The sequence below is a fragment of the Silene latifolia genome, chromosome 11, assembly GCF_048544455.1.
Source record: "Silene latifolia isolate original U9 population chromosome 11, ASM4854445v1, whole genome shotgun sequence".
Taxonomy (NCBI): domain Eukaryota; kingdom Viridiplantae; phylum Streptophyta; class Magnoliopsida; order Caryophyllales; family Caryophyllaceae; genus Silene; species Silene latifolia.
The window spans coordinates 22,947,757-22,960,062 of NC_133536.1; the positions used below are offsets into that span (position 1 = coordinate 22,947,757).

The 12,306-nt window shown below is 36.5% G+C and overlaps 1 protein-coding gene across 1 annotated transcript; it reads right to left on the bottom strand.

Moving 5' to 3' along the window:
* Positions 1-8,084: 8,084 nt before the first annotated feature.
* Positions 8,085-11,103, bottom strand: LOC141611382 (peptide methionine sulfoxide reductase B5-like). Its single transcript, XM_074429907.1, has 3 exons — positions 10,656-11,103; positions 8,660-8,816; positions 8,085-8,410 (listed from the first exon to the last, which is right to left on the bottom strand). The coding sequence occupies exons 1-3, from the start codon at positions 11,015-11,017 to the stop codon at positions 8,246-8,248; spliced, it is 684 nt and encodes a 227-aa protein (XP_074286008.1). The 5' UTR covers positions 11,018-11,103; the 3' UTR covers positions 8,085-8,245.
* Positions 11,104-12,306: the final 1,203 nt, after the last annotated feature.

Sequence of the window (12,306 nt, forward strand, 5' to 3'; positions counted from 1 at the left end):
TGCATCTTTCGGCTCGTTCCCCGTCACTCCCGGCTTTGGCCGAGGTGATCGAGGTTTTGGCTCGATTGCATTTACCGGCTCGTTCCCCGTCACTCCCGGCTTTGGCCGAGGTGATCGAGGTTTTGGCTCGATTGCATCTTTCGGCTCGTTCCCCCGTCACTCCCGGCTTTGGCCGAGGTGATCGAGGTTTTGGCTCGATTGCATCTTTCGGCTCGTTCCCCCGTCACTCCCGGCTTTGGCCGAGGTGATCGAGGTTTTGGCTCGATTGCATTTTTCGGCTCGTTCCCCCGTCACCTCGGGGGGCCTTGCCCACTTCTTCCCCTCATTCTTGCTCAGGGCAAAAGACCTCGACCGGTGGAGGGCTACGCAACCCCAGAATTGTGGACGGTATCATCTTGGCAGAATTCGGTTTCGTCGGTCACGAATACCTCCTTTTGTTTCGACATCTTCTTAGCTTTTTGGGTGGGTTTTTGTTTTGTTTATTTTTTGTTTGGGAATGAATGTGACTAGCTTCTAGTATCTTTCCCCACAGACGGCGCCAATTGTTCCGGGTGTAATTCCGGAGCAAGTATCGTTACCACCCGTGGCTTGTAGAATAATGTCTTTGGTTGAACCCTTCTCGCTCCTATCGTCTCTCTCGGCCTTTCCTGCAACAATGAACGAACTGAGGGCTTGGCTTTGTGCCAAGCGTACCCACTCCGACGCCCAAGTCAGTGAACTTAGAGGTATAAGTTGTATATTAATTGGCTAGGGATGTATTGTAGAGAGATAAGGGAGATATTACCAGATGAATAGTATATTTTAGGTTTAGTTGTGGGATCCTTTCCTCAATGAGGGTTGAGGAGTATTTATAGACTTTCACCTTTTGTCACGTAGTGGCTAAGTGGCCAAGTGGCTAGCAGGTGGAAAGACTGACTTGCCCTCGGCCGAGGGACCTATGGCAGGCCGGCGGGCCCTGTTGACCCGCCGCCGAGGGGTCTTGGATATGAGTTCGCGGATATATGCCCCGGCTGGCTAGTCGCCGTAGCCGAGACTCAAGTGACAGGCCGACAGGCCTCGTCGGTGAGGCTGTCTAAGTCGTTGACTTGCTGTGGATATCTTTGACCTTGCTCAGTATGTTGACTCGGTAAGAGGGTGCAGAATATGCCCCATCAAAACCCATTGGGTTGTATATAGCATTTCCCTTAATTAATTGGTAAGATATGTGAGATTGTTTTGCAAAAGGGATTTAATTAATCGGCAAAATATGTGAATGATGAAGATTAAGGTAGAGTTAACAAACATTTAATCAATTTAAAATATGACATAGAAGCAATAGAAGATTGCATAGTAGAGTTTGATTCTATGGCTCATTGCTCAAGTAGGTGTAAGGCACATGAGTAGGTCAAGTAGGCAATCAAATGAATACTCCTCTGGACTAGTATAATTCATCTGGGTAACTAGGGGTCGTTTGGTTGCATATAGGAATTTGTATTGCCTAAAAAGTCATAAAACACGTGAATTTTTAGAATTCACGTGAATTGCAAAAAATTGTTTGGTTGTCATGAAGGAAATGCACTTCATGTAGGCATTCTCACTTACCTAGGGGGCCTAGGTAAGCAACTTCCTCCATTATAGAGGAATTGGAATTCATGAAAACTTTCAATTTATGTGAATTGAGGTAACCAAACAACATACCCATTTTGCAATTCACATAAATTTAAGTTCCTGCATTGTTTAGTGGGTAACCAAACAACCCCTAGATTGTGACTTGTGATTGATCAGGTTTTTTTATGTAGGGTATGATTTTTATTTTAAAATTTTAATTAAATGAATACTCGTAAATTAGTAGGTCAAGTAGGCAATTAGCACCTAGGTAGCACGGACACTTCTCCTAATCAGCCGTCCCGTGTCCGACACCGTGTCGGACACCGACACTCCTCGGACACACGTCAAAACGTGTCGGACACCTATAAAGCCGTGTCTAATTTTCAACATTTATTCGGGCACGTGTCCGACACGTGTCCATGGTATTTCGGCCGTGTGCGACGCGTGTCCATGACATTTGGACATCATTTGGGGTGAATGATGTTCTTTAAGCGTGAAATGAGCTATTGAAAGAGATTGATTAAAAGATTCGTTTGGATGGTAAATTAAAATGAGTTAATATCAATGGCAAGTTTTAACTTCACTTATTTAAATTTAATATCAAATATTTTTATAAAAAAAAATTGAACGTTTATAATTATAAAATATATATTTTATTACGTGTCCCGTGTCCTAAATTTCAAGGGATGCCGTGTCACGTGTCCGTGTCGTGTCCGTGTCCCGTATCCGTGTCCGTTTTGGTGCTACCTAAATTAGCACTTGTGTGTATCTAAATGAGTTAAACAAATCACATTGCGTTATTTATACTAGTATATTTGTAGTAATTTGGTCATGTTCACGTTAAGTGATTGATGTTACGTTTATCGGTGGCACACTACAACGCTACTTATTGTGTTTGTGAGCTATAAATTAACAGGGCCGGTCCAGGGGCGAATCTACAGGGGGTGATGGGGGTGAACCCTCACTCCCATTAATTTTAGAAAAAAAAATTAAAATAGTTAAAAAAAATATTACCAATTGTATTTTAGTGATGAAGATGAGCCGATGATAGAGGAGATGCAAGGATTTTATTTTATTGATCGTTTTCTGGGTTTGGGTCGGGATTTTTTCTGGGTTGGAGATAAGGATAACAGGGATGAAGACGAAGGATGATGATGAAGTTTGTTTTCCTGTTTTACCAATTGTATAGGGTGGGTCATGATTTTTTTATGAATTAATTTTTGTAATATTATTTATTGTTTAGTGGTGGGACCGTGGAGATGTGGCTTATGGGTAGACAAATGGATCGTGTTTTTTATTTAACTAGCTTGTTTTTTACATTCTTATTAACTAGTATTGGTATCCGGGCCTTTCCGAACTACCTTTATTTATTAAAATTTATTTTCAATTAAATAAAACTACTTAAAGTTGCATAATCATAAATTTATCACCAATATATTTTTTTATGACATATCTTAAAATTACGATCAAATAAATTATGAGACAAATTCACTACTCCTGCTATTTATATTTTACTTAAATTGATTAGCTAATTTTTTTTCATAAAAACCGTGGAGGTAAATCTTGTGCAGATCAAATTTGTGCATAGTGTGAGCATTTCAATTTTATGAATATATCCAAATAAAAGATTATATCCATTTATAGTTCAAGATACACCTATAGAATAGACTATAATAATAAACCCCAAGTCTATATTCTTAAATTTTACGCGGGAAAATTTGGAAATTCACCTATTATTTTAGTGAAAAATTCTTGTGTATTTCGGGAGGACGGTACTCCTTACACTCGAGCTATTAAAATATTCCATTTTGTGAATTGTTTTTGAGTGTAAGGAGTACCGTCCTCCTGGAGTACACAAGTATTTTTCTATTTTAGTAGATAGGGGATTATTATATCGACCGAGATTTTTATCATACTATTAAGTATTAATAAGTAATAACGTTGTTTTACCCATATTAGACATAATATAACATTAGAAATATATATAAATAAAAATATAGCCAAAAAACCTTGTAAAACAAAAATCGACCGCGATGAGCAATTTTGGTCCGCGACAAGCGGTTCGGGAGCGATTACGTGCCACCTCGATCGCGACCGATACTGAGATTTAAAACCCTGACACCCGTCACCCCCGTTCTATAAATCCTAGATTCGTCATTGGGCCGGTCCTGTACATTTTGAGGCCCTAGGCAAAATTGTAAAATAGGGCCCCTTTAAAAAATTTGTTCAAGTAATTCACGTGTCATATTCCAATACAATTCAATCTTTAACGACATTGATTAAAAAACGTGTGTGTTGCACCAATACTTTTTTAGATAGAACACAAGACCATCTACAATTTGCTAAGATGGTTACCACTAGACTACTTTGCTAATTGTGAATTCTACATGTAATAATTCTAATTGACAAAAAGCTTAGACTACAGCCTACAAAGTCAACTTTTAGTTCCGTAATTGGGCCCCTATTAAACATGGGCCCTTGTCAAAAAACCCAGCAAACATGCCTTAGGGCCGGCCCTGTAAATTAATAAGAATTTATAAAGTTTAAGTTGAACAACTTTTAAGGATTTTGCAACGTAGAAAAATGGAAGATATATATATATATATATATATATATATATATATATATATATATATATATATATATATATATATATATATATATATATATATATAGAGGAAGGATCAACTAAGGCCAAAGATATATTTGAGTCCATAAGTTCTATTATGAGCCATTGGATGGAGGGAGATGGAGGGATGAGATGAACCCACCAAAAGTCATTATACAAGCAAATTAACACACTTTACTAATCCATCCTAATTAACCACTAATTTACTATATATTTGTTTTCTACCCACCCATTTCTCTCTCATCTCACACATTTCACTCTTCTCTTCTCTCAAAACCTAAAAAAAAAACCCAAAAAATCCAAATAAATAAAAAACCCAAAAAATCCAAATAAATAAAAAAAACCCAAAAAATCCAAATAAATAAAAAAACCCAAAAAATCCAAATAAATCAAAAAATCCAAATAAATCAAAAAACCAAATAAATCATTCATTTCTCTCTTCCTCATTCACCACCACCCACCACTATCCCACCCGACACCACCCACCGCCCACATCCACCGCCACCTCCACCACCGCCGTCGGTAATTATATAAACTCCTTTTTTTTTTTTTCCAGATTTTGCGTCTCGGTTTATTTTCGTCACTTTTTTTTTTTTTTTTTTTTTTTTCGATTTTGTGTTAAATTAGTTGTTTGGGGTCGGTTTATTCTATTTCTTAATTTTTGTTAGTTTTTGTTGTTATTTATTCTTTTCAAATCTATTCTTATTATACGTTTTTTAAATAAAAATTTCGGGTTTTAAATATCGTTTTTTTTGGTGATGTACTTTTTTTCAACTAAGATCTACTAAAATATTGACTAAAGTTATACAAATAAGGACTAAAGCTATACAAAAATTGACTAAAGTTATACAAAAATGAACCAAAGTTATACAAAAATAGACCAAAGTTATACAAAAAAAGACTAAAGTTATACAAAAATTGGACTAAAGTTATACAAAAAATTGGACTAAAGTTATACAAAAATTGGACTAAAGTTATATAAAAATGAACCAAAGTTATACAAAAATGAACCAAAGTTATTCAAAAATCGACCAGAGTTATACAAAAATACACCAAAGTTATACAAAAATTGGACTAAAGTCATACAACAATGGACTAAAGTTATACAAAAAATTGGACTAAAGTTATACAAAAATGAACCAAAGTTATACAAAAATGGACCTGTTATACAAAAATGCGACGATTATACAAAAATTGGACTAAAGTTATACAAAAAATGAACCAAAGTTATACAAAAAGGAACCAAAGTTATACAAAAATGCACAGAGTTATACAAAAATGCACCGAGTTATACAAAAGTTAGTCCATTTTTGTATAACTCGTGCATTTTTGTATAACTCCTGCATTTTTGTATAACTCCTGTTCATTTTTGTATAACTTTGGTTCATTTTTTGTATAACTTTAGTCCAATTTTTTGTATAACTCTCGTATTTTTGTATAACTCTACAGTCCATTTTTGTATAACTTTGGTTCATTTTTGTATAACTTTGGTTCATTTTTGTATAACTTTAGTCCAATTTTTTGTATAACTTTAGTCCATTGTTGTATGACTTTAGTCCAATTTTTGTATAACTTTGGTGCATTTTTGTATAACTCCACGATTCGATTTTTGAATAACTTTTGTCTTTTTTTGTATAACTTTGGTCTATTTTTGTATAACTTCACCCATTTTTGTATAACTTTAGTCCATATTTGTATAACTTTGGATCATTTTTGTATAACTTTAGTCCATTGTTGTATCACTTTAGTCCAATTTTTGTATAACTTTAGTCTTTTTTGTATAACTTTGGTCTATTTTTGTATAACTTCAAATTTTTGTATAACTTTAGTCCATATTTGTATAACTTTAGTCCATTTTTGTATAACTTTGGTCCATTTTTGTATAACTTTGGTTCATTTTTGTATAATTTTAGTCCAATTTTTTGTATAACTTTAGTCCAATTTTTGTATAACTTTATTCTCTTTTTGTATAACTTTGGTCATAAAATGTATAACTTTAGTCATAAAATGTATAACTTTAGTCGTAAATAGTAAAAAAATCAAACAATAAATATGAAAAATTTGAAAAAAAAAAAAGAATAGTAACAAAAACCAAAAAAACTCATAATAACAAAAACAAAAAACCAAATAACAATAATAAAACCAAAAAACCAACAACCCAACCAAACCCAAAATCTAAAATAAAACAAATAACAATAATAAAACCAAATAACAAAATACCAAATAACAATAATAATAAAAAACAATAAACAAAACAAAAACAAAAAAAAATCAAAAAAACAAAAAAACACATAAAGGTGTTTAGGCGGAAAAAAAAGGACGAAAAAAAAAGAAAGAAAAAAAGGAGGAAGAAAAAAAAGGCGGCAGGGAGGAGAAAGGAAAGAAAAAAAGGAGAAAGGAAGAGCAGGGAAAGGACGAAAAAAAAAGAAAGAAAAAAAGGCCCTGCAAATTCGACCCATAAAAAAAGGAGAAAAGGAGGGAGGCGGCATATGGCGGTGGTGGTTTGTGGCAAGCAACCTTCAGATCTGGCGAGAAGGTGGCGGCACGAGCAGATGTGTGTGGTAGTGGTGCGGTGGTGTTGGTGAATGAGGAAGGGACGGCCGCGTGTGGGTGGTTCGGGTGTGGTGTGTGGTGGGGTGGTGGTGGGTCGGGTGTGGTGTTTGGAGGAGGGGTGGTTTTGGGTTTTTTTTTTTTTTTTTTTTAGTTTGGTGCGGTGTGGTGCGGCGTGGTGGAGTGCGGTGGAGTCGGGAATGGTTGGTGGTGTTGGCGGGTCTGCTGGTGTGTGGCGGGTTGTGGGTCGGGTGTGGTGTGTGGTGGGGTGGTGGTGGGTCGGGTGTGGTGTTTAGAGGAGGGGTTATTTTGGGGTTTTTTTTTTTTGTTGTTTTAGTTTGGGTTTTTTTTATCAACTGGTTTTTTTTTTTTTTTTTGTTTAGAGAGGGTGGGAAGAAAATGAGAGAGAAAGAGTGAATGTGAGAAATGAGAGAGGATGAGTGAATGAGGAAGTGAGTTGGGAGATTAGAATGGTGGTAGAGTTGTACACAATTAGGGAAGGAGATTAGGGAGGGAGATTTGTAGCCCTCCATTGAGATGTAATCTCATCCCTCCATCCTTCCATCCAAAGCGCCTTATAAGGACTTAGGGCGCTTATATGATAGGGACCTTAGAAGAACCCTTCTTCTATATATATATATATATATATATATATATATATATATATATATATATATATATATATATATTTTTTGGCAGCTGCGAGATTACTCATAATAACCATAGACTAACGATGTATCAATTCATTTGAAATAAACAAGAACAAAAGATGGAGCAAAATTGAGCATGGCATGAGATGGTCTTTTATGAGAGGGAAAAGAGGCTCAACGGTGAGCCACCCGATTTCCGTCCCGTCTCATATGAGACCAGACTACTCACAGCCTCACAGCTAGCCAAAACAATTGCTAAATGCAATGATGTCAGGATGAGGCCCAATTCCAATATGAGACCACTCATAGGCGTCACAACTAGCGAAAACAGTTGTTAAATGCAATGATGTTGCGATGAGGCCCAATTCCGATGAGCAGCAGACCCTTCGCCATGAGGTACGCTACCGAAGTTCCCCACATAAATATAGCATACTTATCAAGTGTAGCGAGTACGAGTACATATAACATACTGATCAGAATGAGTTGACAAAAGTAATTGCATTTTCTTCTGTCAATTCATTTGATAAATGTGTCAACTCATCTTGATGAATATGGCACCGCCATATTTTGATACATACGTACGAGAGTATGGAGTACATGCCACAGCGTCCCGTAAGAAAGCAAGAAGAACGCTCTATTAGTCTTCTAATTTACCAACTAGGCATCGATTTAGATTCAAGAATAAAATCGGAATTAAAATAGCACAAAGTTCATTTCTTGAAATTCCAGTAATTAACACGATTTTCAGTAGACAGAGAGAAATGAAACTATTATTAAGACCCGACAATAGATGGAACTAAACACCCGATACCAGAAGTAGACAGACACATCACTGTGGCGCATCTGAATTAGCCGGAGTGAACTTTATGGAGACGCTGTTGACACAGTGACGCTCATCTGTGGGAGTGCCAAATCCTTCACCTTTGAAGACATGTCCTAGATGTCCACCGCAGGCGGCACATGTGATTTCAACTCTCCGACCATCTGGGTCCGGCTGAAACACAATAAACTCTGTGTTAGTATTCGTATGGTGACATTTCCTCCATTATTACAAGGGTTTTGTATGAATAAAATTCACTACGTTGACCTAGGATTGGACCTATATGTCAATTTGGTGGCCTGAATTATACTCCGTATATAAAACCAGCATTTCGTTCAAATAACAAAACTAATGATAATATAGCATGCACGGGTAACTATGACCTAACTAGCCAAACGTCCAACAAGTAAAAGAGAAACTTACAGTGCGATTTATGGCTCCAGGAAGACCCTCAAAGAAAGCTGGCCAACCACAACCAGAGTCGAATTTTGTTGTAGATTTATAGAGAGGGGTATTACATCCTGCACATGTATAGATTCCTTCCTCGGAAAATTTGTTATATTGTCCAGTTCCAGCCCTCCTGCAGCAATGATTATGATTACTTGAAAGTAAATACTCCGTAATGCAGAGCAAACTAAGGCACCAAATGCACTATACACAACAAAATCTAAACAAAGCAAATTTGCGATCACCAGAAAAATGGTTGTTGGCATAACTGGATAACCCTCATCTAAAATCTCATTACACAAGGAACATAACCCAGGTCCTAGGCAGTAGGCAGTCAATAAAAAGGACCAGATGCTCTAGAATTCATTAACACGTCACTAATAAGAAATAACATGTTCCTGTTCAAGATAGCGAGAAGGATCTCCGAACCTTTTAATCCAGTTAGGTCATGATTACAAGAACAAAGTACCTTTCAGGCTGTGCCCTAAAATCTCTATAGTTTCACATGTTACAAATTTCTGAAATTAATTTGTGACCCATGCAAAAATAAAGGTTTGGTATATGTCCTGATGTCTATGATCATGTGAAAATTCAGATGAAGAATCTGATATTCGACACAATAGACTGTCACCAAAAATACCTCATGTCCTCAACACACAGATCTCTCGCCTAAAAACTACCCATTTTACTTTGATGGATATACATTTGTACATATTTCTAGCACTAATTAATGCTCATTATTAACCCATATACACGGTAACTAATGAGCACGGTTAATAATGAACATTAATTAGTGCTAGCAATATGTTATTGAATCCGCAATCCGCTTACAAGCATAGGGAGACTTACTGATACAATTTGTGCAAAAGGATTACAGGAATCCCCCACGTACCAATTCAAAATCATCCGCTGAGCTTGAAAGGATAAGAGTTATACCCAATTGGATGACACTAAGCAAGCTGCATTAGTTAAGAAAACATTCATAACAAATGCTTGGTTCTCATGGATTTCTGATTTGGGTGTTCTTATAAATTTTGCTCTAAATATGGGGATTAGCTAAGGCCATCCGGTGCACCAAATAGGAATGAGAAGTCGGGAGAGGGGCGGAAGAGGGTGACAATTGACCACTCAAAATTCACAAACGACATGATCATTCTTGCATTGTTTTTTTATACTTATAAAGAAGTGAAGTAACGATTTTTTGGAACTAATCCAAGTGTAAACATTCTGAATAATAACTCCCTGACATTATTTCATTGATAATGATAACATTACGTTAAGGTGGCCTTACACAAGAAGTGTGTAAAACAGATTTACTAAGGAACTAACTTCTCATTAAAATAGGTCCTGATATTTGAATTAGTAGATCGGTTTTACACAATGTTTGTGTAAGGCGACTTTACACAAGAATGAATAACAATACATTTTAGTCATTTGATGGAGCTTGCTGCATAACAACTACAACTTGACTTAGCACCTAAAGACCAACAAAGTGACAAACTAAACACATGTTGCTAATAAACCACAGCAACATTACCCCAGTGCCTCAATGGCTCCCGGAAATTGCAAGTTAGGGGTCAGCTGTACGCAGCACGCTTCTGTTAACCAAAGACCAACAAGTGAACAAACTAAAAAACATCTTGCTAATAAACCATATCAACATAAACGGCAGAATTGCACGTGCCTAGAAACATGTATTTTTGACAAAACTCGTGCCACCCACAATCAAATTTGCAATCTTTACACCAATTACTCAAGCACCAGACACTGAATTAGTTAATCAAGCAAGATACAAAGGTTCATCCAACATACAATCATACAAAATTACAAACATAACATGCAAAATCAAATACGATCTCCGTCTCAATCAATTGTTTACCTATTTTTATTCTCTGTGACGGATATTTAAATCAAATGTAACCAAACTGAAAGATCACAAAACAATAAATAAGAAATTGAAAAAAGGGCATACTCAGTTCCTTTCTGCCTAAGAATATAAAACTGTTCAGGAGACAAAACAGCACGCCACTCTTCTTCAGATTTCTGAACAGGTCCAGGAGCAGACGACGCCATTGTTAAAAACCTTGAATTACTCTTCTGCAATAGATACCCAGATGATAAAATTGGGTAATTAGTGGATTTTGATACCAAAGTTTTAAACTTTGATTGATTTGAGCAAGTGGGTAGTGAATAATTTGTGGGATTTTTATGATATGGTGGTATATACGAAGATGTAACGTAGTTTAATTTTGGTAAGTTTAAGAGAATTTTCCTAGAGATGGTGGTGGTTGATGAGGAAGGAAAGGGTGAGGTTCTTAGAATGTGGACTCCCATTTTCTTGAATTTTGCCTGGATAATGGTCGAAATGCATAAAGATTTTGTTACTATGTGTGCATGATTTTGTGTTATGTTCTACACTTAGGGGTGTTTGGTTGGCTCTCTTGGAATGGATTGGAATCGATTTGCTCCATTCCAATGTTTGGTTAGAGTCTTTTGGAATAGAGTTAGATACCCAATGGATTCTAACTCCATTCCAACCCCCTAGAATCTCATACCCAACTTCCCCCCTTGGTATCTAACTTCATGCCTCCCTTCTACAATTTTAGATGAACCAAACAAGTTTATAAAGGAATAGATTTAGAACCCTATACCATTATGGGTTCATATTCCAATCCATTCTATTCCAACCAAACGCCCCCTTACTAGTTACTAGACTTACTACCTAGCTAGGATGGTTTTGTTTTCAAAATCTTTGAATTGGGCTAGGATGATGTTTTAGTATGTTATCGGGTCTCCTATGTAGGGCTATTTATCGGTGCGAGCCAGCTCGGCCTAGTCCGGTCATATTGGCCATGCTTTTATAGCCCGGCCAAGCCATGGATAAGCCGGTGTTATCCTCGGGCCAAGATAGTGTTGGCTTGGCCCGACCCAATACTAAAAATAAAAATAAAATATAGAGGCCCACCCAAGCTTGACCATGTCCCGTTACTTAGTGGGTTGAGCTTGAACTGGACAAAACTGGCACGACCCTAGCCCGGCTTGTCTTGGGACGGCCAAGTGTGTATCATGCATTAGCGGAACTTATGAGTAAAATTATTTTGTAACCTCATTTATCTCCTTCACAAATTCTCATTTGTGACGAGCATATCTGTTGTAAGATTGCAATGGGTCAAGTACTACTTATGTGGGGTAGATAAGATAAAAGTAGAGTGCCTAGGGAGTAGCAATATGTTTTGTCTTATCTACCTACATGGGTAGTAGTACTTAAACCGCCGCAAGCTTATGACGAATATGTCCGTCACAAGGGAGACTTGTTGTATCTCCTTATATATATCCTTGTCTGAGCCTGAAAAACTACCCTTGAATTACGAGCGATCATGATGAAATAATTAACTTTATCATACTATTGAAACAACGATATGGTCATCTCTTTTGAACTAATATATCTCATATTTTAAATATAAGTTTGTTTACATTGTTTAATTTGAATAATCACAATCAACTAATTCAATCTACCATAAATAAATATATTTTGAAGTACTATATAATGCAATAAAAAACAATTCTTAACACTACGTTTTCAAACTTTTTTCATCTAATGGCCCTTTTTATGTTCATCACCT